This window comes from Tripterygium wilfordii, chromosome 17, assembly GCF_013401445.1.
Source record: "Tripterygium wilfordii isolate XIE 37 chromosome 17, ASM1340144v1, whole genome shotgun sequence".
Taxonomy (NCBI): Eukaryota; Viridiplantae; Streptophyta; class Magnoliopsida; order Celastrales; family Celastraceae; genus Tripterygium; species Tripterygium wilfordii.
Genome location: NC_052248.1, coordinates 3,117,927 through 3,144,388, shown reverse-complemented (window position 1 = coordinate 3,144,388; position 26,462 = coordinate 3,117,927). Strand labels below are relative to the sequence as shown.

Here is a 26,462-nt window from a genome sequence, read left to right as displayed (position 1 = left end):
TGAAACAATAACGTTTAGATGGAGTGAAAGGCAAGCATTATTTTCATTAAAAAAAATCTAAATTGCCGACATTTTTATTTTATTTTATTTTATGGAATAGATGAAATATTTTACCCCCTCTTCACAAATCTCAACGCCCTTTTAGTTTTACTTCCGAACCATTAATTAAAGTGATAAAAATCTAAATATCATCCTTATAATTAAGATTCGAATCCCTTCCTCAGTTAAAAAAAAGCCATTTTAATTTTTATATGTGTAGATAAAAATTGTAAAACAGCTGTTACTGGATCCCTGTTTCTCGAAAAGGATTACTTTTGTCGGGTTGACGCTATACTTTACCAAACATGTCTGATTCGTATTCAGTGTTTACCTTCTCTGCTGACCCTCCGCCGGCATCCCCGGTAAGGTAAGCCGTAATGATACGCTTTCATGTGCCTCGTAATTCGTAGTTGCGCTTGTCTCTCTTGCTTATTCACTAGTTTTCTACGGTCTTCTTTGCTAGGGTTTAAAACGGCAGCTTCAAGGTGGTGTGGAGGCAAAACTGAACAACCCTATTGTTTAATTGATCTCTCTGTACTGGATCGATTGTGGTTTTGGCTCTTTAGTGCTTTCTGATTTTGAACAATCTGGAACCCAACATGTCTTGCTTGGCTTTTCTTCACACGCAGTGGAGCTGATAACAATATAAATGTGGATATTTCCTTTCTTGGCGACTGAATCTGTTGTTCAAGTTGAATTGCATTTTATTATGTTACGGGCATTTAATTGATTTTTTTTTTATTTTTTGAATAATTTCTTAGGTGAAGCAGATTATGTTTGTTGGGTACATTTGGAAGCTGGTTTGGGATCTCCATAGGTAGACCGCTCATTCAATCCGTTAGTCTTTTATATATTACATACCTGTTTTTCATTGGAGTGTTGGTGATGGAGATTCATCATATGGCCATTTTTTTGGTTTTATATGGTTATTTTTATTGTTCATTTAGTTCTCATTGGAGTGCTACTGGAACTGGTAGATTATTGCATACATCCATTAGGCCACCTTTGGGCTTGTTTCCACATTCATGTGTTGTGGAAGAAAGAGTTGCTGTTGCTATGGAGTTACTTGTTAGGTCCTATGCTATGATATATTTGCTTCATAGTTTCTGTATGTAATGGCAATATGGTTACATTACATACAATTGGTAAAACATTCCAAGTAATGTGGTGCATTATGCCATTATCTGCAAAATGGGGTCAGAACTCAGAACCCAACACTCTGGCTGAAAATCAACATGCTTTTGCTTCATCAACTGGATTCCAGTTCCTGCTGATGCATGAATTTTACATGTGCATGCCTTTTATACTCTTACATACATAAGATATCTATCCAACTGAGGAACTTGAACAAGTGAGAGAATTTTGTTTAAATTTCATATGTAATTCCTGTTTTATTCCGTTTAAAAAAGAAGAAGCAATTCCTGTTGTATTGCGTTATGCATGGATGTGACGTAAATGAGTCTACTGTTACTGACCAATCATTCCTGGTGGAAGCCATTAATACTTATTTTGGAGGTTGCAGGTTGTGCTTTATTGGTAGTTTTCCTAGAATCGTGCTCAACTGCCCCTTTGTTGGCAGCAACTATGCTACCCACTGGGACGAAAGAAACCCAACTTCGTGACAGCAACAGCCAGAAGGTCCATCCGCAACCCATGGAAGAGGCCAAGCAGACCACAGAAGCTTTTGAAGCCATGGTATCCAAAATTTTCAATGACATCTCCTCTCTGAAGTCAGCTTACATCCAACTCCAGGCTGCCCATACTCCCTATGACCCTGAAAAAATTCAAGATGCCGATAAATTAGTGGTTTCTGAGCTGAAGAACCTATCTGAGCTTAAACATTTTTACAGGGAAAATAACCCAAAACCAGTATGTGTTTCTCATCAAGACTCTCGTTTGGCTGCAGAGATTCAGGAACAACAGAGCCTGCTAAAAACATATGAGGTTATGGTAAAGAAATTCCAATCTGAACTTCAGAATAAGGATTCGGAGATTCATCAGTTACAGCGGCAGATTGAAGAGGCAGACCAAAAGCGAGCTAAACTGGAAAAAAACCTCAAGCTTAGGGGTTTGTCAACCAGAGAATCTGACGGTTCTGGAGATGAAAGTGGACTTTTTCATGTTGATCTAACCCCGGATCTCTTCACATCAACTGTGGAAGCCGCCTTTAAAGCAATTCATGATTTTTCTAAGCCGTTGATTAACATGATGAAAGCTGCTGGGTGGGACCTTGATTCTGCTGCTAATTCAATTGAACCAAATGTTGTATATGCAAAGAGAGCTCACAAGAAATATGCATTTGAGTCTCATATATGCCAAAGGATGTTTGATGGATTCCAGCACGAAAGCTTCTCCATCAAATCAGATAATCTTACTGCCAGTAAAGAGAGTTTCCTCAACCAATTTCTTGCTTTAAGAGAAATGGATCCACTGGACATTCTTGGTCAAAACCCGGATTCTATCTTCGGGAAATTCTGCAGGAGCAAGTACGTAGTTGTGGTCCACCCAAAGATGGAGGCTTCATTCTTTGGAAATTTAGATCAACGCAATTATGTAATAGGTGGTGGGCATCCAAGGACTCCTTTCTATCAGGCATTTCTGAAACTGGCTAAATCCATATGGCTTTTGCACCGGCTAGCTTATTCATTTGAGCCGGCTGTTAAAATCTTTCAGGTTAAGACAGGTAGCGAGTTCTCAGAGGTTTATATGGAAAGTGTTTTGAAGAATTTGATAGTGGATGAGAATGAAGAGAAACCTAAGGTGGAGCTTATGGTTATGCCTGGTTTTTGGATTGGGGGAACTGTGATTCAGAGCAGAGTTTATCTCTCTGGTGTGAAGGTTACCGACTGAAGTCTGTAGTACTACAGTCTAATGCTTGTGTGTTTGTAACTTAGATATAGTATTGTTGCTTTTCCTTGGAAATTTGAACATGCTACTGCTTTATATTTTTTTCCCCTTTTTTCCCTTGTGTAATTGTAATAGTTGTTGTATGGGATGTGGAGCTTTTTATAAGGTTACCGACTCTTCAACACTTTCAGAACCTCCCAATCCCACTTTTTTCTTTCTTGAGTCTGCCTGTAAGTCTGTAACAGGGAAACTGCCTTTTTTCTAGTATATATGTTGTTTAGCCATGGAGCATGATGAAATTTGTTGGTTATTTTGTTTTCTGATATAGTGGTTTGATTCTGAACTCCTGAAAGTTTGGTAATCGGGTTTTTGGGGTGATTGTCTAAAATCATAATGCATCATTATGCATATCCACCAGTGTGTATTTAAATCAATCATCAGCTGTAATATGCTTGTTCCAGGCTTCCATGTCTTCAATTTGGTCGGTGGATGAATGTAGATATACATAATCTAACTTTGATTGTGCAGAAGAAAGTGGACTTTGATTGTGTTTTTTCTTATTAACAACACCCGATCTTTAGTCTCACATGGCTTGATGGGGTGTCCTAACTTGCTGTACAATTCTGAAAAATACTACAACGTCCTTAATCAACACACTTCTAAAGAATCTCTTAACAATAATAATGTAAAGATTAGCAATCAATTAACTAGAATGATGGATGCACGCCAGACAAGTACCGGCACCGTCGGCATCGGCAAGCCCTTTTCTGAAGCTGATTAGTGCCATTCTCCAAGGTTAAAAGCTTACACAACTCACCAACTTGATAACCATTTGACGATAGATAGCTTAGTTGGTTATCTCTTTGGACTTAGGGTGTATGCCGTTTGAAGTCGGGAGTTCGAACCAATAACTTGGGATGTTTCTTTGTGCAATCCTCATTCCGTGGGCTTGTCCCACTTCTAGATCTTACCTGTCGCTTGATAAACAGCATATCGCCAATATAATGCCGAGGTTTGCGCCCACTTAGCTGCCAAGGGTGAATTGGACCTAGTGGTTCCTTGGTTATTAAAAAAAGCACTCACCAACTTGACCCATCAAAATTGATACTTGAGAAACCAGAAAAGTTGACCAAAGATTCTCCACATGATCCTATCCGAGAAACTCTGAGAGTGTTGTATGGTCAAAACATGTTACTCCAGCTAGGCATGTGATACATACAACATCTCCATATAAACACCTAATTAATTACTCCATGAAACAACCTCCATCAAAACCAGTCCTCTTTCTTCAGACTCTTTCAATCAACAAAAAAATGACCCAACTCAGCTTATCCTTCCTACTCCTCTCCATCTTCTGCATCACAGGCATGGTGCAGCCAGCATTGGCTCAAACCTCTCAGTCCGCGGGCTATATCCAGGCCTGGTGCAGGACCACCCGGTACCCAACCCTTTGCATCCAGTCTCTCTCAGGCTCAACAGACTCCAAAATCCAAAACCCACAACAGTTAGCCCAAGCTGCCTTATCAGTGAGCCTCTACAAGGCAATTTACACAAAATCATACCTGATGAAGGTATCAAGAGAACTCAAAGCAACCAAGGCTAATGACTACAGGGTTGTGAAAGACTGCTTGGACCAAATCACTGATGTTGTGGCTCAACTTACTCAATCAATCACAGAGCTCCGTCGATTGGGACGACAAACTGAGATTGCTGACAATGTTTATTGGCATATAAGCAATGTTGAAACATGGACTAGTGCTGCCATGACTGATGCAAGTACCTGTGTGGATTATTTCCCAGGTCGTAGAATGAGCAAATTGAAGGCCACAATTAGGGGTAAGACATTGAATGTGGTGCAACTCACAAGCAATGCACTTGCCTTGTTTAATAGATATGCTCAAAGATACTTAGCTCGCAATGCAAATAAGCCATAAATTGATTATTGGTTTGTTTGTTATTCAGAAACTTGTTTATGTAATATGTGCAATGAAAGCATATATGAATATGTGAATATTGGCAGTTTTGTTCTTAAACTTTTTTATAATTAATGTATTAAGAATTAATTAATACCATACAACTTTAGCATGTACAACGAGAGAAGACTCTCGGTAGCTCACACCCTCACTCGATTATCAAGAAATTTCTATGGTTTAAGAGTTTGGTTCTATGGTTTAAGAGTTTGGTTACCTGAATACTCAGTAGAAATTCACTCTCTAGAGGAGAGGTAATTCATCCGGGGTGTGTAACACTTTTTTTCAATGAAAATTACCTTTTACTAGAAAAAAACTTCTTAGACTTTGGCTTGCTTAAAGTTATTAAGAGATCTCAATTGAAGGCGGCTTTTTTGCTAAAGCATATGATTTCAAGCTCCTGATCAGGAGATCTGGCATGATCTACAGAGAATCTCTTAATTGATTTTAGAATAAATTTATGATAGTATAATTTATGCAACACTTGCTGCTATTTATGATTTGTAAACTAAAAACTGGAGTATGTTCTAGTAAGGATTGAAACTCGAAATTGATGCACACAGTAGTTTACTCACATCAATAAATTTTGCCTCCTTTCGATTTATTAGTTCACCGTGAATACATCATATTTGCGTGACTTTATTATTCTAAAAATGTCAAACGATTTTGTTATTCTGGAAATGCCAATGGTACTTAGGTCCAAAAAAAAATTTGTTGTATGAAAGATCTTTAAATTTGTATGATGTCATTATCGGGTATCAAACAAAAAAAAATTTGTACAACGAAAAGTTATTACAAAATATATGTAATTGAGATGTGATGGCAATAAACATATGTTTTATTTGATGATATTTGTCATTTGATGTATTAAATATTGTCTTTTTTTTCTTGGTATTAAGTTAGTGGACCTGACGATGGACAAATGGCCCAATATTTTTGTCTACTGGCCGGGCTTGGGCTAATGATTAGGCTTTTGTTTGGGCCAAGCTTGGCGTTTTACTAATTTTGTATAGGCTAACGGTAACGGATGTCATCTACAAAATAATTTGAGCGTGTTTGTTAAACGGACCTCAAATTAGGTCTCCACCGCCATGAACATGGCCAGGCCACACAACAATTTGTGGGTCTGGATATCTCCTTCGAATGCAAATAAACTGATCAGTAGAAGCTCAACTTCACTAAACTAAAATCTTCTTTAACACCACACACCACAGAGGGAAACCACCACTGCTACAGTACTGAAACAATGCCTGGCGAGGTGATTCTTCTGGACACAATTGTCAGCATGTTCGGGATGAGGGCCAGGATAGCGTTGGCGGAGAAAGGTGTAAAGTACGAGTACAAGGAGCAGGACCTGAGAAACAAGGGCTCTCTTCTTCTTCAGATGAATCCGGTTCACAAGAAGATCCCTGTTCTCATCCACAACGGCAAGCCCATCTCTGAGTCTCTTATCATTGTTCAATACATCGATGAGGTCTGGAAGGACAAATCTCCTCTGCTTCCCTCCGATCCTTATGAGAGGGCTCAAGCTAGGTTTTGGGCTGATTACGTCGACAAAAAGGTCATTTCGTTTCTGTTTCCTTTAGTAGATTGTTCACTTCGCTACAAAGCTCAGGCTTTTTTATTTTATTTTATTTTATATATATATATCTATGGCTGGTTCTGCGTTCTGCACATTGTTAATCTGTAATTTTTGCTGTTCATGTTTGGTTTCTTTTACGGCATACTACTGCTACCTTGCTATTCCGCCATGCTTTGCTGTCACCATTTTTATCATACCTTTCCTTTTTTTGGGGACTGAGAATTTTTCAGCCCAACATCTAAACTGCCAACTCTGTCCGCTCCACGCTGACAACAATTTAGAGCGTGTAGGGAGAACCTCCCATGGGCCTTTGACCCATGCAAGTAAATAATGTTGAAAGCTGGGAGTTGAACTTGTTACCTCCCATTTTTGTAAGGATATTCCACAGTCAACTTCGAACATCAATGGCAAAACTTGTAATTATTTTTTTGACTTAATGGTTCTGGCTTTGGCTTCAATTTTATGTTCATGTTTGGATTTGGAATTCATTGTGCTACTCAAGATTTTAGGAAGAGAACATAGGTTTTAACTTTCAAGCATGTGGTGTATAGTGAGGATTGGGTGGTTTTGATATGTTTTTGTGCAGGTGAAACCTCTAGTCACAGAAAATTCTAGAGCTAGTGGTATTTGGTTTAGGGTAATAAGCAGCGAGACCCCCTGATTTGATCGATTTTGCTAACCGACCCTGTAGTTTTGAGGTGATGGGGCTTTTTGTAGGATAACCCCCTTTTTCCTTTAGTTTGATGGAGTATGTGTAGATGTTTAGTTCCAGATACGTGCTAATTCTTGATATCGATAAGTGATCAATGATTTCATAATCTAGAGGTCCACAGGTTGAATTCCTTATATCAGCCTCTTCACATATTATATGTGGAGTAAGATCTGCATACATTCTTTCTTGTTTACGTTTTTTTTAAAAAAATTTCTTTTAATAACTAGACGTCTAAAAATGTATTGGAAGATATTAATCTATAATTGGTTTATGAGATGCAGATATATGATCCTTCGAGGAAGATATGGACCACGAAAGGAGCAGAGCTGGAGGCAGCCAAGGAGGAGTTCATAGGAGTTCTGAAGGTCTTAGAGGATGAGCTTGGTGACAAGCCATTCTTTGGAGGCGACAAATTTGGGTTTGTTGATGTTGCTCTGGTCACTTACTATAGCTGGTTTTACTCCTACGAGAGCTGTGGCAATTTCAGCATAGAAAGTAGGCTGCCGAAGCTTGTTTCATGGGCCAAGAGGTGCATGGAGAAGGAGACTGTTTCTAAGTCCCTTTGCGACGAGAAGGTTGTCTATGACTTGGTTGTTCTGTTGAGGAAGAAGTTTGGCATTGAGGAGTAGGGAGGGTGCTCAATATACCATTTGCAGAAATCAATATATATGGATATGTATAGTCAGGTCAGGTGTTTTCGGAGTTCTGTCTTAATTTTTCTCCTGTCTTCCTTATCGTATATTACAAAATGAACAGACACTTGGATGTGTCTCTAGAACACGTAGGAGATGTTTTGAATTCAAATAACATTAATAAATAAACAATCTAGAAAGTAGCGTGACGTTTTTTTTGTTTTTGAAACAAGGGTTTGGTGAGGTGTAGGATTCGAACCCATGATCTAATGGGTGGGTGATTCCTTACATGCAATGTGATCGTTGTTTAATACTTTAATCATCAGTTCACTTGCAGCATGACGGTTTTAAATATTAGCATATATGTTATAATCTTCCTCAACAACGACACGCAAGTCGTTAGGGAGAAGTTTTCATTATTAGCTAAATGGCATTCATTGATCGAATATAATAATAATTTTTTCTAAACAATTGATTAATATTTGTATCACTCATTTGGAATAAACTAATTAACAGATGAAGTCCTTAACGTATATTATTAATTTTTGGGTTGGTTGTGGACATTAGACCACCTGACGAACGTAATGACATATAAAGAATGATAAATTTTGTCTTCGCGTGGATTCTTTTTAATTGAAAAAATACGACGATCTCATACAAAACGACACCGTCAAAGAAATTTTTTTTGTTTTAAAGTGTGGGTGAATGCAGAAATTTTAGAATTCAAAAGTCTGCTTTAAGTAGTCGTGAGTTGTTTGTTCTTTCTTCCGCTCTGCATTTGCAAACTCCGAAACAATGGCGGACGAGGTGGTTCTGCTCGACACAGATATTAGCATGTTTGCGATGAGGGTTAGGCTCTGTGTGGGAGTTTTTTGTTATTGGTTTAAGTTGGTTCGTAAAGTATTGGTTAGGGTGGGTTTGTTTTGTATTGGTTTAAAACTATGTGTGGGAGTTTTAAAAATTAATGATTGACTTGGTTTAAAACCATGTGTGGGATTTTGAGACATCATTGGCTTTGATTGTTTCATTTAACATACAATTACTCATATATCCTTTATTACAAACACATTTTTATTTTCTATGTAATTAGAAAAATTGCAAGAATTGCAAGTAATAAAAATTCACAATACAACAAAACAAACCCAAAAAATGATTGAGCTAAGAGGACCTGAAAAATTGATGTTTTATTGTGTTGGTAGGGTTAAGGGCAAAGTTGACATATGATTTGTAAGGTGAGGGTATATTTGGGTATTAATTTTTAAACCAACATGAATCCACCAATTTGGTGGGTTGTAAAAGTGGATCAAAACCTTCATGAATTGGTTTCCCTTGTTTTTTAAAACCAATACAAACCAATCATTTAAAATGCTAAAAAAAACTACCACACATGATTAAAATGAACCAAAACTAAACTAAACAATGAAAACCAATGAAATCTTAATTCCCACACAAGGCCTTAGGTAGCCTTGGCAGAGAAGGGGATTGAGTACGAGAACAAGGAGCAAGACTTGATCAACAAGAGTCCTCTTCTTCTTCAGATGAACCCGATTCACCAGAAGGTCCCCGTTCTCATCCACAAAGGGAAGACGATCTGCGGGTCCCTCATCATTATTCAGTACATCGATGAGGTCTGGAAGGATAACTCTCCTCCCATTCTTCCCTCCGACCCTTACGAGAGAACTCAAGCTAGGTTTTGGGCTGATTACGTCGACAAGAAGGTAATTGTTTCTATTTCCTTTTAATTGAATGTTGTCCCTTGAGCGAGTGTGATCTGTTGCAGTGACTAAACTTCTCAAGCCTCAACTAAAGTGGAGGTTAATCTCTTCCCGGTAATTATGTATGCAGGTGTATGATTCCGCGAGGAAGTTATGGACCACAAAAGGAGAAGAGTTGGAGGCAGCAAAGGAGGAGTTCATTGGAATCCTGAAGGTCTTAGAGGATCAGCTTGGTGACAATCCCTACTTTGGAGGGGAAAATTTTGGCTATGTTGATATTGCTTTGGTTACTTACTATAGCTGGTTTTACACCTACGAAGACCTTTGGTAATTTCAGCATAGGGGCTAGGCTGCCCCAGCTGGTTTCGTGGGCGAAGAGGTGCATGCAGAAGGAGACCGTGTCCGAGTCCCTTGCCGATGAGAAGGATGTCTACAACTTCGTTATCGTGTTAAGGAAGATGTTCGGTGTTGAGTAGGGTGTTCAATCTGGTCTGAAAATGTGTTTTCAGTGTTCACCATGTATTTTTCAATAAATTAAAGAATAATTAATTAAATGTAACAGGTTCAAATTATGAAAATAGTTAGAATTCTAAAATGATTGAATTACAAATTTTAATACTCAAAAATATATAAACGATTTCTTTCCTTCTTCGTTCTGGCATTTTGGTCTTTTAAATAATTAAAATATTTTAAAACTTAATATATGGAACAAGAATCCTAATTTAATTGAAATAAAAATTCAAAATACACTTACAGAATCTAACTTATATCGATGTTAGAAAATAATAAAATTAATTTTAAATTTTGACACATTTGTGAATTTTAAATATTGTCTTATTTAACATATTTCCTCATTTTATAAACTTATTTGTTTTTTTTTTATTACAAGTACAAATACAATATACGACACACCACCAGATCAGATCAAACCTATGAAAGTACAGGTGTCAACAAGCCCCACGCAGAAGGCACAAATCAAGCCCACACAAGGGCAAACTATCAAGTCCACGCAGGGGCAGACTAAGCCCACACACCTCCTTATAAATATTCGGAGGAGGTGAGACTAAAACCCATGAGCTCAGTCAAGGACATGCAAACTTATTTGTTAATACATGAGTCATGGTTACTTGTTTATAAAAATATTTAATAAAAAAGTAAACTTAAAAAAAAACAAGAAAAGAAAAGGAAAAGACTTATCAAAAAAATTGTCGGGGCATTGCCCCAGATCCCGTCAACAAAAATTTATATAATCACACACTCAATTTTCTCTTACCAAGAAAAACCTAACCAAGCCCGAGAGATTTACTATAAAGTTATCCCCTTGCTCTCTCTCAATGCTTTCCACATACAACCCTTTTGATTTTTCTCTACCAAAAACACAAATAAACCATTAGTATTTATAGTAGCACAAAATCTCCTAATTCAATTCTACCTAGCACCCCCTTCCCTCAAGATGTTTCCAATTACATATATGATATCAACCATGTTCCTAACTCGAGAACAACTTGAAAAATGAGTTTCATTGCAACCGAGACTCCTTTGTAGCAAAAACTTGTTTGAAAATCGAAACTGTCCGTCATCTGTCGGGACGCCGACCTGTTCCGTCCGGACAGTTACAACCCCTTTTTTGCCGATAACTGCTGTATGTGACTGCCGTTTGCACCCGTCAGGACGGATGCATCCTGCCTAGAATTTCATCATGTATTTTCACCAGTTTATTCTGATCAAAACTCACACTGGCACTGATGCAAATAAACCCAGAATCACAAAAAGGTTTATTTGACAAGATCGAAAATAGAACAATAGGAGAATCACTCCCCAAATATGAACTCAAGAATCACTCTTTCATTCGATTTTCAATGTGTTTTTTTTCATAATACAAGATAAGATGATTGAAAATAAAAGCAAAACTACTTTAAATAGGATTCTAAGCTGTGATTGTAACTGTTGCTAATCTCTAGCCACTAATCACTCTACTCATTAAAGTGCTAAAATCAAGTAAACTGCCTTGGTCATGCCTTTTATTTAGTTGCTGAAATCATGCTATTAATCTCTCACGTCAACACCAAGCAAATCCATGCTAGTTGTCTTGATGAATGTGATCCTGTATTCTTGATGGGCCCAAGCTTCAAATGAGATAAGATCATAATACTCTATACGAAGCCCAACCATGTTGCTTGCACCATTACTTCTTAAATATCTATATTGCATCAGGCACCACTACTAACGACACGAAAATCGATATTACGTGGAGGTTTTCATTGTTATTAGCTGGATGACACTAACTGGTTGAATATAATAATAATTTTTTCTAAACAATTGATTAATATTTGTATCATTCATTTGGAAGGAAACGTGTATTATTACCTTTTGTTTTTTTTAGTAGTGGTTGATTTAGACAACCTGACGAATGCAATGATAAAACGACACCGCAAATAATTAAAAAATCTGCTTAAGTAGTTAGTCGTTTGTTCTGCCTCCGGCTCTGCATTTGCAAGCTCCGAAACAATGGCAGACGAGGTTGTTCTGCTAGACACAGATATTAGCATGTTCGGGATGAGGGTTAGGATAGCCTTGGCAGAGAAGGGGATTGAGTACGAGAACAAGGAGCAAGACTTGATCAACAAGAGTCCTCTTCTTCTTCAGATGAACCCGATTCACCAGAAGGTCCCCGTTCTCATCCACAACGGAAAGACGATCTGCGAGTCTCTCATCATTATTCAGTACATCGATGAGGTCTGGAAGGATAACTCTCCTCTGATTCTGCCCTCCGACCCTTACGAGAGAGCTCAAGCTAGGTTTTGGGCTGATTACGTCGACAAGAAGGTAATTGTTTCTATTTCCTTTTTTTGATAGTTTACTCGTGCTGTAGATCTGTGGATTAAGAAATTTTAGTATGTGAATCCGAGTCTGTCGGATACTTAAACTGCTTGACCATATCTGTAAGGAATGAAAATATTCAGATCTGGATCCGCTTTATCTACGAACAAGGAAGCTACAAACAATACAACTATAAATTTTATGGAGAGTTCGATCCTGGCTCTAGATAAATGCTGGCGACATGCTTAGCAAAATGCAAGTCATACGAGAGTTGGTGTTTCCAGTGGTGGACGGGTGAGTAACGCGTAAGAGTCTGTCCTTAGGAGGGGAACAACAGCTGAAAACGGCTGCTAATAACCCGTAGGCTAGGAGCAAAAGGAGAAATTCGCCCCAAGAGGGGCTCGTGTCTGATTAGCTAAACTTCTCAAGCCTCAAGTAAAGTGGAGGTTAATCTCTTCCTGGTTATGTATGCATTGCAGGTGTATGATTCTGCGAGGAAGATATGGACCACAAAAGGAGAAGAACTGGAGGCAGCAAAGGAGGAGTTCATAGGAATCCTAAAGGTCTTAGAGGATCATCTTGGTGACAATCCATACTTCGGAGGGGAAAATTTTGGCTATGTTGATATTGCTTTGGTCTCGTACTATACCTGGTTTTACACCTACGAGACCTTTGGCAATTTCAGCATCGAGCCTAGGTTGCCCCGGCTGATTTCGTGGGCCAAGAGGTGCATGCAGAAGGAGACTGTGTCCAAGTCCCTTGCCGACGAGAAAGATGTCTACAACTTCGTTGTTATGTTAAGGAAGAGGTACGGTGTTGAGTAGGGTGTTCAAGATAAGTGGAGATTTGCCTTATATTTGTGTCATCCTTATTAGGTATAAATAAGATTACACTTGGGTGTGTCTCGGTCAAATATGTAAGGAAAGATGTTTTCAAATTGCATTTTCTGGTCGGAAAATGTAAGTTCAGTGTTCATCGTACAATTATATGCTTTTGCGTTTTCATTTTTCAATGTTCTCCATGTATTTTTCAATAAATTAAAGAATAATTAATTAAATATAACAACTTCAATTTAGTTATTAGAATTTGTGGTCAAGGAAAAATTGCTTATATTTCAACTCGTAGGTTAATTACATTTTTGGTTATTGAAATATATCTAAGATTTTATTTTGATCACCCAAAGATCAAATGTTTCAAGTCGGTCACTCAAAATTTTTTTTTCTACACTTTGGTCACTCCGATAGATTATGGGGATTTAGGGCAATCAACTGTCCAACATATCACTTTGACCGTTAAATAAAAAAAACTAAAAAATATAGTTTCATTAATCATGGTTTCATTTGACCACTTATTTTATAGTGTTGTTCCAAGTCCAGAATTTGTTTAATTTCGGTCGCTCAAAATGTTGACATGACGTTAAAAAGTAAAGAAAAAAAATCATTTTTTAATTAACAATTGCATACCTGAAAATTATGTGGAATAAATTAATTAATTATTCATCGCATACGTGGCCAATCATTCACTGTTTTCCCTGAACCCTAACCCCATCACCAAAACCAACGATGGTGATCCACTCTCTGCATCCGGAGGGTCATCCGTATTTTAAGGCGCCATTTGGGTTAAAAATTTTCTTTTAAAAAATATCCACCTATTGCAAAAGTTGATTAAAAAATGATTTGTTTGACTTGTTGTTTTAGAAGTGTATCATTTCGACCGACCGAAGTTAAACAAATTCTGACCAAAAAATCACATCTACTCACCAAAAAATTGATAAAATATTCCCCCAATCATTAAATCTCTTTATTTATTTTTTAAAAACTGTCTATTTTTAGACTGTCTATCCAAATATAGAAATTTAAAAAAATTAATTTCCATTCTCTCTCTTCACTCCAAAACCCTTGGGTCTCAATCCAATCCCACACATTCTCAAAAAAAAATAATGTTAAATAGTTTATACTTTATACAGTGATTATTCATGGAAATCTAAATCTCTTAAATGAAATTTTAAAATATTTTAATTTTCAAAAATACATGTTAGATTTTTAAACAAAATTACATATTCAAAATCAACGCATAAAACTCTTTTTAACGAGATTCATTGTCGATGAATTTTATAAGATAAATCTTAATTTCATGAGGTAGTGAGTCACGAAAACTCACATCTACTCACCAAAAAATTGATAAAATATTCCCTCAATCATCATGAATGAAATTTTAAAATATTTTAACTTTTAAAATACAGGTTAGATTTTTAAGCAAAATTACAAATTCAAAATTAAGGTATAAAACTCTTTCTAACAAGATCCATTATCGGTGAATTTTATGAGATAAATCTTAATTTTATTGTTTTTTTAAGGAAATTTCAAAACAAATGAATTGAGAATTAAAAGAATGAATTTTAAAGTGTATTTTAAAACTGATTGGCTAGATTCATGAGTGAAACAACTCCGCATGGAATAGGTAATACATCATAATCTCAGTATATCAAACCAATATGAACATCCTTTGACAATCTTTGCTAGTAGTGCAGAATTGGAGATACCTGAAGCTTCGATCTTTACTTAGTAATTCACACTCCTCTCGAGCGGGAATCAAAGATTCAGCCTTTTCTCTTTCTCGCTCCACTCTGCTTTTGTAGACATGGCGACAACGGAAGAAGCGGAGAACCCAACAGCAGCAGGGAAGAAGGAGACTGTTAATGAAGAAGGAGAAGATGATGAGCACGATGCCAAAGAGAGGGTCCTGCAGAGATACTTTTTACAAGAATGGAAACTTGTCAAGTCCCTCCTCGACGACATCGTCTCCCATGGCCGCGTCTCCAACTCCTCTTCTGTACAAAAGATCCGATCCATTGTATATTCCCAATGCCACTTCATATTTTAATTTTATCTTCTGGAGAATCGTAAATTTTTTTCTTGTTTCGAATGATAAATTGTAGTAGTTCGTTTACCACTGTGCCAAATTGTCGATTAGGTTCACTGTTAGACTTGGGATCGGGGTTGTGAATGTGTAATAAGATTGATTAATTTGTTCTCCTTCTTGTTTGGTTCTGGGATTTGTTTGTGATTTAGAAAGCGGTAGGTGATTATTACTTGATGAGTTAGGTTTTCTTCCTGGAATTAAGATTTCGAATTGAATTTGTCTCAGTTTCAACAGTAGAGGCATGAGTTTCTGCGACAGGTATGTTTTTTGCGGCTATCGTATGAATTAGTTTTAGTTATGGAATTCGTAATCAAATCATTCCTAGGGATTACTATATTGGTTGATGCCCACTGTTAGTATTGGCCTTGAAACTCCCTCCACCATACCACATTGCTTCTAGGAATCCTGATTTTTCATGAGTTTCTATTAGTTTCTTTTATCTTAAGATTGGAACTAGGTGGCTTTGTCTATGAACCACAATGATGGCTGAAAATGGTGGGTGATAGTCCACATCATATCATAACTCATTCTATTCGAGGGTGCTATAGCTAGTATGCCCATCTTCATGATTATTGGGCCTTATAGGTACGGCACTTGAACAATTACCAATGCCCCTGCACGCTGGGCCTCATATCTTGCAGACTATCATTGTACCAGACTAGCAGAGGATTGCTCATACTAAATTGAAGCTGCCTGCTCAATATTTCTTTGGAGGCATGGGAGGTATAGAAATTTGATGATAGCTAAATGGAGAAATGAAGAGGGGTATATGCTTATTTTTTTATACTTAATTTGTGGATATATTGTGAGCTTTGTAACCACCCAAGCTATCTAACATTGTTTGGGATAAAGCTTTTGATGATGAGGATGGCGATGTTTGTATAATTTATGACACTTCTCGGCTGTGTTAAGTCACTATTTTCCTTTAATACAATTATGTCATTTATAAGGAAGAAAATTTTTGGCAACACCATTGTTCTTTTTTTTTTTTTCTGATGCAGATGGACAAGTATCAGGAACAGGGTCAATTACTAGAGCCATACCTGGAGAGCATAGTTTCTCCTCTGATGTTCATTATTCGTTCTAAAACAATTGAGCTTGGTGTAGCTTCATATGAAATTATCAAAGTAATCAAGCCTATATGCATTATTATTTATGCTATGGTTACAGTTTGTGGATACAAGGCAGTCATCAAGTTCTTCCCGCATCAAGTTTCTGACTTAGAACTAGCGGTATCTCTCTTGGAAAAGTGCCATGGCACAGCTTCTGCTACGTCATTGCGGCAGGAAAGTACAGGAGAGACGGAGGCAAAATGCGTGATACTGTTGTGGCTTTCTATCCTTGTGTTAGTTCCATTTGATATCTCCTCTATTGATACTAGTATTGCAAATGATAAAAATCTTGGTGCACTTGAGCCTGCTCCTCTGGTATTAAAGATAGTAAAATTCTGTAAAGATTACCTTTCAAATGCGGGTCCCATGCGCACTATATCTGGATTACTTCTTTCAAGGCTTTTAACTCGTCCCGATATGTCTATGGCCTTTACCAGGTACTTTCGTCATTCATATAGACTAGAGTCCTTGCACAGTTAAAGCATTTAAATTATGTATTTTATATTGCATTCATTTGAATGCATACTGAAATGATTTATATCCTTCTTTGCATGAATTGTTACTTAGAAGGGAAGAAGAAATAATTTTGAGTTGCGCAAGAAACATGTCCATTTCCTCGGTGTTTCAAATGCACTGATTTTTTTGACTCATTCTTTGGACATTAATTTTTCCAATTCTATATTGTATTATCCCCAGGCCAACAAATGTACTTAGATATCTGACTTTTTATTTCTGTTTTAGTGGAGCTTCTTTAAAGTGAGGAGAGATGCATTTTTTTGATGCAGATGTTACTTTTACTTCTACCTATGTTCTCTGAAGTTTGTCATATTTGTTTGTAATCTTGATTGGAGCCTATACCATAAACGTCTTTCAGTAATTATGTTGGAAGTTATAATTTCTTTTACCATGCTGCTCAAGCTTCTTCTTTCTGTTAAGCTTTCCATTTTCTCTTTCCAGTTTTGTTGAGTGGACACATGAAGTATTATCTTCTGGTGTTGAAGATGCCTTGTCACATTTCCAATTACTTGGCGCTGTGGAAGCTCTCGCTGCCATTTTCAAGGTTGGCTTTTGTTAGTTTTATTTCATGCAATGGCAAAAGTATTTATCTGTTTGGTGTGGTTTCTGTCTGAGCACTCACTAAAGATGATATCTACCATGAAGTCTGACTCCATAAATTGTCTAGTTTAAACTGCTTTATTTACCGTTTTCCCCATGAATTCACCGGGGTGGAAGTTTGAATTAACCTTTTACACCTTTGTTCTATAGAATACTATATTAGTAAAATCTCCTATCAGAAGAGGTGGGATCTTCTGCAGTTGCTTTCAATAATTAGGCTCTCTTTCTTCCCAATTCTCTATGCCTACCTAGTGGGTAGTGAATCTAGTGACTTTGGTACTTTTGGTGGCAACATGCAAGGCAACGGGGCTTGGTCGTATTATATTACTATTGATAGATATTTAAAATCTGGTTGCTCATGTTGTATACGTGCAATTGGAGTGCAGATATGTTTGAAACTTTCACCTGTTTTTGTTAGTTCAATAATGATGCTCCAAGGCAAAATTTCTTAGTGGATGGAGGTAGGGCTCTTTGGTTGGTACTCATTGGGTTAATACTCTGGATTGCAAGGAAAATATCCTCTCCTGTTTCTCTTCCTTCTCCTTTTCCCTCTTTCCTCTGACCTCATCATCAAGATTATTTGCTCTTTCTTGACTAGCCTGGAATCTTTTCACCGAAATTGTGTTCTCTGATGCCCAAAATCTATGGATTAAGCATATGGTTGGGAATGGTTTAGGAAAGAAACGAAGTACTGCTCTATTATAAGTTTCCAGTTTTTTGTATTTTCATATTTCATTTCAGCAATTTCTTATATCCTTTTTAACACTAGAGAGACATATTTCTAAATTGGAGAGGACTAATTCTTTTTTTTTTTTTTTTTCGTGGTTGTCTATCGACTGCTACTCATACTGTCTCTGATTTCTTTGTCTCATCTCTTGTATTATTTTTGATCAAAACCAGTCCAGTGGGCGGAAACAGCTTCTGGATGTGGTTCCTAGAGTCTCGAATGATGCAACAATGCTGATCAAGTCTGGTACTGCAGCTAGGAGCCCTTTGCTTCGCAAGTATCTGATGAAGTTAACTCAGAGGATTGGTCTTACTTGTCTACCTCACTGTTCACCATCCTGGCGTTATGTGGTTAGTTTAGACAATCGTTTTTATACATTTTGATAATTCATCTTGTGCTATTTTACATTGTCATAGATGCTGTTAACTATCAATTAGCTAAGTAGCTTGCAAGTGTAGATTCTTGTTATTAGTTTTAGGAATAGCATAATTGCATAATTTAATGCATTTGCATGTGTATGTATTATTATTAGTCTTTTTGTTTCAGTTGGCATGCCCTAACAATAAACTACGTCATTCAGCCCTTTTCTTGAACACTTAGGGAGGTCTATAGGGCCAGAAGAAGCACAACTGTATGAGCTTTAGTTTTTTGGCATGTTATCTCTTAAACAAGTCATATGACCTGCTCATGGGCCAAGGGAATCAACTATCTGGCCGACCTGCCCAGCCTGCTTTTTTGCATGGGCTTGGACATATGAATTTTGCCTGTGGGGCCAGGCATGGATACATTGTTCTGCCAAAAGGTCCGTATTGCAAAATGTGTTCCTTTTTCATACACTGTTGTCCTCACCAGGTTTGCTCTGCAAGATGTGCACATGCTTACGTTCCAAGCATGCATGTACATTTAAGTTGTTGAGAAGAGTTTTGGCAGCTGTCTATATTAGCTGATCAAGAAAATTGAAGCTGTTAAATGGGCTATCCATAAATGGCCCCACTACTTCCCGGCTCTCGCAATGCTTGCTTTGTTAAGTCATTGATTGGGCTCATTAATAATATCATATGTAACATATTCTTTACCAGCATCAATTTTGTTTTTTGTGGCATAACAAAATAAAATCATACTCTGACAAGCATATTCTGATATTCATCTTCTATTCAGAGCAGGATCCGCTCACTTGGAGAAAATGTTCAATGCAATGATGTATTGACTATCAGCTCTTCCAAATCTGAAGAAAGCCCTGATCTTCTGCCAGAAGAAGATATGGAAGTTCCAGAAATTGTAGAGGAGATAATAGAAATGCTGCTTTCTGGATTGAGAGACACGGTATGTTTGAAGGGTGAGATTTTCTTGTGAACATGATTATTTCTCATGTAAAATCTTAGTGTTCCCATGGCGATTAGTTTGGGTTGCTGTCCTTGGCATTGGTATTAACTTCCTGGGATGGTGGCTCATCCTTGAATGTATCATCTTAATCTTATGCTTATGTCTATGCCTTTTGTCAACTGTTCTTTTGCGCACTTTGTGTACAAATTTGCCATTCGGTGTTTACAGTAAGTCTTGTGGCTTGAGGTCTTAGTTTTAGGCTCCCCAAAACATGAGAAAAAGTGACATGAAGGTCTGCATTGCTGAATAAAGAGTGATGTCACTCACACTATGAGCAACTAATGTTGATTAAAACTGCGCCAGCCTAGTTTATCATACATCCAATTTAATGTTGATGTTCCTGGTTCCACAGGACACTGTTGTGCGTTGGTCTGCTGCAAAAGGTATAGGCCGAATGACTTCACGTTTGACATCTGCCCTTTCAGATGAGGTATTGTCATCTGTGTTAGAGCTGTTTTCACCAGGCGAGGTATATAGTGATCTTCCTCTCTTCTATATCCTGTTCTGCACTTTGTCATATGACATGCCAGTGCAATCTTGTTAAGACATTTGTTTGATGCACTTTCTTTTACCAAGAGGTAGTAGAAATGATGACCATATTTTCCAGGGCGATGGTTCATGGCATGGAGGTTGTTTAGCACTGGCTGAACTAGCTCGCAGAGGATTGCTCTTACCAACTAGTCTTCCCAAAGTTGTACCCCTCATTGTAAAGGTAGTACAGTTTTGTTTTCTTCATGCTCACTGATTGAAAACTGACATACATACTTCTATTTCAGTTATCTCTCTCAAGATTATTTGAATCCTTTTGTGTTCTGCACTATTCTATTTGATCATTAAGAGTTTTTTGCCAAACCAAACTTGCATTTCCCTCTTTATCGCTGAAGAATGAGATGAATTTTTAATCAAAGTTTGGATGTTGTCTCTTTCTTGTATCTTGTCTGCTTATGTGTAGATTAATAGCCAACCTCCCCTCTTAGATACCATATGATGGCATTAACTTTTCTATTAGTATGCTGTTTGTGCCCTCTCCTCTTCTTCTTCTATTTTTGTGGTCCTTAGTGGCACCTGAAACTCTTTGTCATTCATTTAGTAGATTTTGTGTAATTAGTTTTATATAACTGATTTTAAATTTGAAGAGGATTAGACTTGTGATGTTTGAAAAATATTCAAATCAAGTTGTTTGTACCGTGTGTTTTCTCTTTCTTCATATCTTAAGAATGAATACTCTATGCTTCCACTTGTGATGACAAAAAACTTGTTCTAAAATCTGTGGGACTATAATTGATACTCATGGTCTATAATTTCCCACATGACTATATTTTGTTCTCTGTGCATGTATCTAGAAACTTCATGTATTATTGAAAAATGAAAACCAATTTTAAGGCCTTTCAATATCTTTCCCTTCCCAAATCTCTCAGATATTTTTTAAAGTCCTTTTAAGTATAAGCTTCATTTTTTTTTTCCTGATATGCTAACCGAAATTTATTTCTCGTGAGTCCAATTATTCCGTAGGTAGTTTCTTGTCCATGTGTGTTGTGGATATCCATTTGATGCTGTTAGCTCTGATCAAAATTAATTGTCCTGACAGGCACTGCATTATGATGTTCGTAGAGGTCCACATAGTGTTGGGTCTCATGTACGTGATGCTGCTGCTTATGTTTGTTGGGCATTTGGTCGTGCATATTATCACACTGATATAAGAAACATGTTGGAACAGCTGGCTCCACACCTGCTAACAGTGGCCTGCTATGACCGTGAGGTGCTAACCCTCACCAGTGGGAAATTACTTTTTTTTCAGTGCATTACTAATTCTAAAAGAGCATTTCCTTTCATCTGTTTGTCATGCTAAAGCTTCTGATTATGTGATGCTTAGGTTAACTGCAGAAGGGCAGCCGCTGCAGCTTTTCAGGAGAATGTTGGAAGACAAGGAAATTATCCTCATGGCATTGACATTATAAATACTGCAGATTATTTTTCACTTTCATCACGACGGAACTCATACCTTCATGTTGCTGTCAACATTGCTCAGTATGAAGGGTATCTTTATGCTTTTGCAGATGAATTGATGTCTAACAAGACATGTCACTGGGTATACTATAAAAACTGCCTTTTCTCTTATTCCTAATCTCAAGTTCAGATGGTTGGAAAATATAATGTTAAATTGAATGATTGTGCTTTTATTTCTTCTTGCATGAAGAATGCTTCTCTTTTTTCTTCCATGAAGAACTTATTCGCAATTATGTTTCCCTTTGTGCTGAGCAACAATGTGCATGGAGGCTGTTCAGTTGCATGATTAAGTTTTATTATTATTGTTATTGTTAAGGTTGTCGTTTATATATTCTTGAATGTTTGTTACTGATGGTCAAAACTCAACCTGTTAATGGAGGAGGTAAAAAATTTTGTCCTTGAAGGATTTGTAAACCGTCAGCTGGAAGAGAAAATCATTCCTATTCGTTATAATCTTTCACAAATAAAATTGTTTTCTTGATGAAACTGGACCAAGTTAATTATAAGTAGGAATTGCAGGGTTTATGCTGGTATGCTACTGTGCTTTGCATTCTTTGGCAAGTTTTATAAATCAAGGCTGCTTAATCATCATGGTATTGACTGATCTGGTTTTTTGCTATTTTAATATTGCTCCAAGTCCCTGCTTTACTGTGATTGGGCGTGGCCGACGTAAAAATTTTTGTTGCAGTTTTGCTTGTATTCACTTTGATTATGGTACCGTGTTTATTATCAACATTATCATTAGCTAATGATGGATAATTTTTCAAGAATATATAATCTATCTCACTGGACTCTTTAGGACAAAGGTTTGAGAGAACTTGCTACTGAGGCCCTTTCTGCTCTTGTCAAATACGATCCTGAATATTTTGCAAACTCTGTTGTGGAAGAATTAATTCCGAGTACCCTCTCAACTGATTTATACATGCGCCACGGCGCAACCTTAGTGGTTGGAGAACTTGTCTTTGCGCTTCACCAATGTGATCATCCTCTTCCCTCTGGTTAGTAACTCTTAATTACCTGTAAAACACATTAAAAGTGCAATTTCATCTTAGATAACTGGTAGTTTTCCATACCAATCCCCGACAATCATGCTTGATTTTCGCAAAATCCCATCTGGTCAATATTGTGATTATTCTTTTCTTTGTTGAAACTAATTCATGAGTGCCAGTTGAGCATTCATGCACTTGAAAAAAGCTTTTGAGTTCAACTACAACTTCTTCTATCATTGACTTTCCTAAATTTGGAATGGAGACTAATTTGAAATTTTATAGTAAACCAATTTGTGCATTCTCTGATAAAGAAAAGATCTGAAAGATTATTCTGTAGTTATTTTGTTCAATTATAATAACTAGTAAAAATGGTAGCCTTAAGTATTGTTTTAGAGTATATAATGGATGCCATATGTGGCTTTTAAGGCTTTTGAAGTTTTGATGCTCTTCAAAGTAGTGCATTGGGAGACAATTTGAAGATTTAACTGGGATAACTGTTCATGGTATTAAACAAGCACCCAAATATTATGATATGGATTCATTAGATGCTATGCTTTGGGATTAATACTTTTATTCTGGGGTATTGCTATAAAGCCAAGCATTGGTGATTTGGAGAATTTACTCTCTCAAATTAATTTTTTTGGGCGAACTTGTGTGTGTGTTATAATAAGTAGATGCTATATATACACTTAATTCCGTTGACTAAATTGGAGGGTTTGGTCTGTCAGCGGCTGATATAGAAATATACAAGCATGTCACTTTGTTTTTCAAAGTTTTAGTATAAGAAAAATTGTTGCAATCTGGCCTTGAGAATGCATATTTAAGCTGTAATTTTGTTGAGATTGTGTTTTCCAGAAAAACAAAAGCAAGTTGCTGGTGTAGTTCCTGCTATTCAGAAAGCAAGGCTGTATCGTGGAAAGGGTGGAGAGATAATGCGAGCAGCTGTTTCTCGGTTTATTGAATGCATCTCTCTATCACGTCTGGCAGTATCAGAAAAGACAAAGCGAAGCTTGCTTGATACCCTCAATGAGAATATGAGGCATCCCAATTCACACATACAGGTTTTTGTCTTTCAATGTATGATTGCATTTCTTACTTCTGGTTTATGTGACATAAGATTTGTGAACGAAAATTTTCATATGATGCATAGAACGCTGCTGTTAGAGCCCTAGAACACTTTTTCCAGGCATACCTTGTCTCCAGAGATAATGCAGGTGCAAGTAATACAATATCAAGGTATCTGGAACTGCTGACTGATCAAAATGTGGTGGTAAGAAGAGGATCTGCATTGGCAATAGGGGTTTTGCCATTGGAACTTTTGATTTGTAGGTGGAGGGATGTGCTTTTGGAACTTTGTCGCTGTTGTGAAATTGAGGTACACTTATGGAAATATCGTTGAAATGCCTCACTTTCAAGAAACTAAATGGGTTGTCAATGGAGTTTACTGAATGATTTTCATTTGCAGGAAAACCCCGAGGAAAGAGATGCTGAAGCTAGGTTAAATGCTGTGAAAGGAGTTGTATCAGTCTGTGAAACATTAACCAAGGCAAAAGAATCTTCCAGTATTGTTTCTGGAGAGGATGATGTGTCTTTGTATCATCTGATCAAGAATGAAGTAATGAAAAGTTTACTGAAAGCACTTGATGATTATTCTGTTGATAACAGAGGTGATGTGGGTTCATGGGTTCGTGAGGCTGCTATGAATGGTCTTGAGAAATGTACATACATACTTTGTGTGAGGGATTCTGTGGATTCCATTAGAAACTCACCCAGAGTTGAATCTGCAATGGAGTCGCCTTGTGACACTGCTGAAAATAGCCACAAGCAGTCTTTTTTTGATGTAAATCTTGCTACCGCTGTGGTTGGAGGAATTGTTAAGCAAGCTGTAGAGAAGATGGATAAACTAAGAGAAGCAGCTGCAAAGGTTCTACAAAGGATCTTGTACAACGAGAAAATTTATGTTCCAAGTATACCTTACAGAGAAAACCTAGAGAATATTATTCCCAAGAAAGCGGATTTGAAATGGGGGGTAAGATTGTTGATCATTTTGTTCTTGGTCTCATGATGTCCTAATTGAGTTATTTCATGGAGAAGCTATTTTGTAATTTCATGCAGGTACCCTCATTTTCTTATCCACGATTTGTACAGTTACTTCAGTTTGATTGTTATAGTAGAGTTGTCATGTCAGGGCTAGTTATTTCAATTGGTGGATTGCAAGAGTCCTTAAGGAAGACATCGATGTCTGCATTGCTGAAATATCTTCAAGTGGCTGAAAAGGCCAGAGAGCATATGTTATATACCGACATCCTTTGGGTTCTCCAGCAGTACAAGAGACGTGACAGGGTCATCATACCGACTTTAAAGGTAATGGATATTCTTTCTGAGCAATTGGTTTCAGTGTTTTAATAGAAAGTAGAGATAGAGTTCGCAAAAAATTGACCAAACTAAGAACAAAGAATTACCAGATTCTGTAACTACCATCGCTGTCTTCATTTTGTTTCCTCTTTGATTGTTCTCTTGCTGCCATTGATATTACTGGCAGATAATCTACCTCTCCTTCTCTGTTTGATATATTCATGAAATTTCTCGTCTATCTTTCTGTGCCTTAAAACTTTTTACTACTTTTCTTTTTCTGTAGAAATTTGCTTCTATTTTTACGAATTTTAACCTTATTTACGACGCTTCATTACCTTGATGGAGATTCTTCTGTATGTCAGACAATTGAGATTCTTTTCAGCAAAAGGATACTATTGGACATGGAGGTTAGTTGGTTCTTTTATTGTCTTGTTTTTAACAGGAAAATTCCCTCTCTAAGGAACATTGTACCATTAAATTTTTTAATTTGCAGGATTACACTCCAACCTTCTGTTATGGTCTCCTGGGTTCCTTGGCGCTTGAATTAAGGGGATCTAAGGACTTCTCGAAGTTATATGCAGGCATTGCAATACTAGGATATATTGCTTTAGTTTCAGACCCCATCAACTCCGAGGCCTTCACTCATCTCCTCATCTTCTTGGGCCATCGATATCCAAAGGTGCGTTGTGTTCAAATTTTCCAGAAACTTCTCTTTTCAAAATATGTTTGCATCACAATCTTTTTTTTCCCTCAAAAAAGGGTTGAGGTGGGTTTTCATGCAACGGGCTTTTGTTCCCGTGCAGTTCCATTAGTTCTTTCTAGTTTCTAGTTGATTAGATCGATTTAAAATGAGAATAGTCATAGGTTCGATTGTTTGTATTTATTGATTCAGATTCGGAAAGCTGCAGCAGAACAGGTTTACCTTGTGCTCCTGCAAAATGTAAATCTCGTTGCAGAGGACAAGACAGAGCAAGCCCTCGAAATTATATCTGAAACTAGCTGGGAAGAAGACCTGGAAGCAGCAAAGCCTCAGAGGTTAGAGTTGTATGAAATAGTTGGCCTGGAAATGGGACAACTCAATACCTCCAAGAAAATGCCAAACAAGGATGCAGAGAAGAGGTCTACAGCCAATGATGAACATTCATCATATTCCTCATTAGTTGGGTCAACAGGGTTTTGAGTTTTCCAGATTGAAAGCTCATTATCCAAATTTCAACTCAATCTTGGTGTTATGGTTTCTCTTTTCGAGGCCTATGGAAAAACAGAGCGCATGGAGCAATTGGTAGACTAGAGAGTATCTATATATATATATATATATACTTTGTACTGTGGAGTGAATGTGCCCTGTAAAATTTGGAAATCGCTCTTGATATGAGCTTTATAGATCAGATACATTACTGCAAGTTTGATTGTTACACAATGCATTGTAGAGAAACCAAAGACCATGCATTTCACTTATCATGATACAGGCAGATGCATCAATGGCCATGTCATGAAAGAATGGCACAACTTCTGAGAAAAGAAAAGAGAAATG

General features: G+C 37.2%; 5 protein-coding genes and 1 pseudogene across 6 annotated transcripts; all 6 read left to right on the top strand.

Annotated features, from left to right (window-relative positions):
* The first annotated feature begins 268 nt into the window (after positions 1-268).
* Positions 269-3,194, top strand: LOC119982793 (protein GRAVITROPIC IN THE LIGHT 1-like). The gene is made up of 3 exons (XM_038826355.1): positions 269-406; positions 503-856; positions 1,562-3,194. The coding sequence occupies exon 3, from the start codon at positions 1,624-1,626 to the stop codon at positions 2,887-2,889; it is 1,266 nt and encodes a 421-aa protein (XP_038682283.1). The 5' UTR covers positions 269-406; positions 503-856; positions 1,562-1,623; the 3' UTR covers positions 2,890-3,194.
* A 1,005-nt stretch (positions 3,195-4,199) lies between these two features.
* LOC119982307 (pectinesterase inhibitor 11) lies at positions 4,200-4,820 on the top strand. The gene has a single exon (XM_038825609.1). The coding sequence runs from the start codon at positions 4,200-4,202 to the stop codon at positions 4,818-4,820; it is 621 nt and encodes a 206-aa protein (XP_038681537.1).
* Positions 4,821-5,978: 1,158 nt separating this feature from the next.
* LOC119982306 (probable glutathione S-transferase) lies at positions 5,979-7,996 on the top strand. The gene is made up of 2 exons (XM_038825608.1): positions 5,979-6,417; positions 7,432-7,996. Exons 1-2 carry the CDS (start codon positions 6,103-6,105, stop codon positions 7,777-7,779), a joined length of 663 nt encoding a protein of 220 aa, XP_038681536.1. The 5' UTR covers positions 5,979-6,102; the 3' UTR covers positions 7,780-7,996.
* Positions 7,997-8,462: 466 nt separating this feature from the next.
* On the top strand, positions 8,463-10,142 carry LOC119982305 (annotated as a pseudogene).
* A 1,780-nt stretch (positions 10,143-11,922) lies between these two features.
* LOC119982304 (probable glutathione S-transferase) lies at positions 11,923-13,329 on the top strand. Its single transcript, XM_038825607.1, has 2 exons — positions 11,923-12,323; positions 12,797-13,329. Exons 1-2 carry the CDS (start codon positions 12,006-12,008, stop codon positions 13,139-13,141), a joined length of 663 nt encoding a protein of 220 aa, XP_038681535.1. The 5' UTR covers positions 11,923-12,005; the 3' UTR covers positions 13,142-13,329.
* Positions 13,330-14,740: 1,411 nt separating this feature from the next.
* On the top strand, positions 14,741-26,366 carry LOC119982301 (tubulin-folding cofactor D-like). 2 transcript variants are annotated; one of them, XM_038825601.1, is made up of 18 exons: positions 14,741-14,777; positions 14,848-15,170; positions 16,241-16,788; positions 17,309-17,411; positions 18,368-18,544; positions 19,353-19,517; positions 19,930-20,046; positions 20,185-20,289; positions 21,166-21,336; positions 21,451-21,666; positions 22,384-22,582; positions 23,429-23,634; positions 23,724-23,948; positions 24,039-24,602; positions 24,689-24,937; positions 25,291-25,335; positions 25,422-25,607; positions 25,821-26,108. In XM_038825601.1, the coding sequence occupies exons 2-18, from the start codon at positions 14,958-14,960 to the stop codon at positions 26,106-26,108; spliced, it is 3,777 nt and encodes a 1,258-aa protein (XP_038681529.1). In that variant the 5' UTR covers positions 14,741-14,777; positions 14,848-14,957. The 2 variants fall into 2 exon arrangements, with proteins under 2 accessions (XP_038681529.1, XP_038681530.1); XM_038825602.1 differs by lacking the exon at positions 14,741-14,777 and having other exon boundaries at positions 14,784-15,170; positions 25,821-26,366.
* The last annotated feature ends 96 nt before the right edge of the window (positions 26,367-26,462 follow it).

Coding starts and splice junctions, on each gene's coding strand:
- LOC119982304 (XM_038825607.1), top strand. CDS start 12,006: ATGGCAGACGAGGTTGTTCTGCTAGACACAGATATTAGCATGTTCGGG. Junction 12,324..12,796: donor CTGATTACGTCGACAAGAAG/GTAATTGTTTCT, acceptor TATGCATTGCAG/GTGTATGATTCTGCGAGGAA.
- LOC119982307 (XM_038825609.1), top strand. CDS start 4,200: ATGACCCAACTCAGCTTATCCTTCCTACTCCTCTCCATCTTCTGCATC.
- LOC119982301 (XM_038825602.1), top strand. CDS start 14,958: ATGGCGACAACGGAAGAAGCGGAGAACCCAACAGCAGCAGGGAAGAAG. Junction 22,583..23,428: donor TGATCATCCTCTTCCCTCTG/GTTAGTAACTCT, acceptor TGTGTTTTCCAG/AAAAACAAAAGCAAGTTGCT. Junction 25,336..25,421: donor GGATACTATTGGACATGGAG/GTTAGTTGGTTC, acceptor TTTAATTTGCAG/GATTACACTCCAACCTTCTG.
- LOC119982306 (XM_038825608.1), top strand. CDS start 6,103: ATGCCTGGCGAGGTGATTCTTCTGGACACAATTGTCAGCATGTTCGGG. Junction 6,418..7,431: donor CTGATTACGTCGACAAAAAG/GTCATTTCGTTT, acceptor TATGAGATGCAG/ATATATGATCCTTCGAGGAA.
- LOC119982793 (XM_038826355.1), top strand. CDS start 1,624: ATGCTACCCACTGGGACGAAAGAAACCCAACTTCGTGACAGCAACAGC.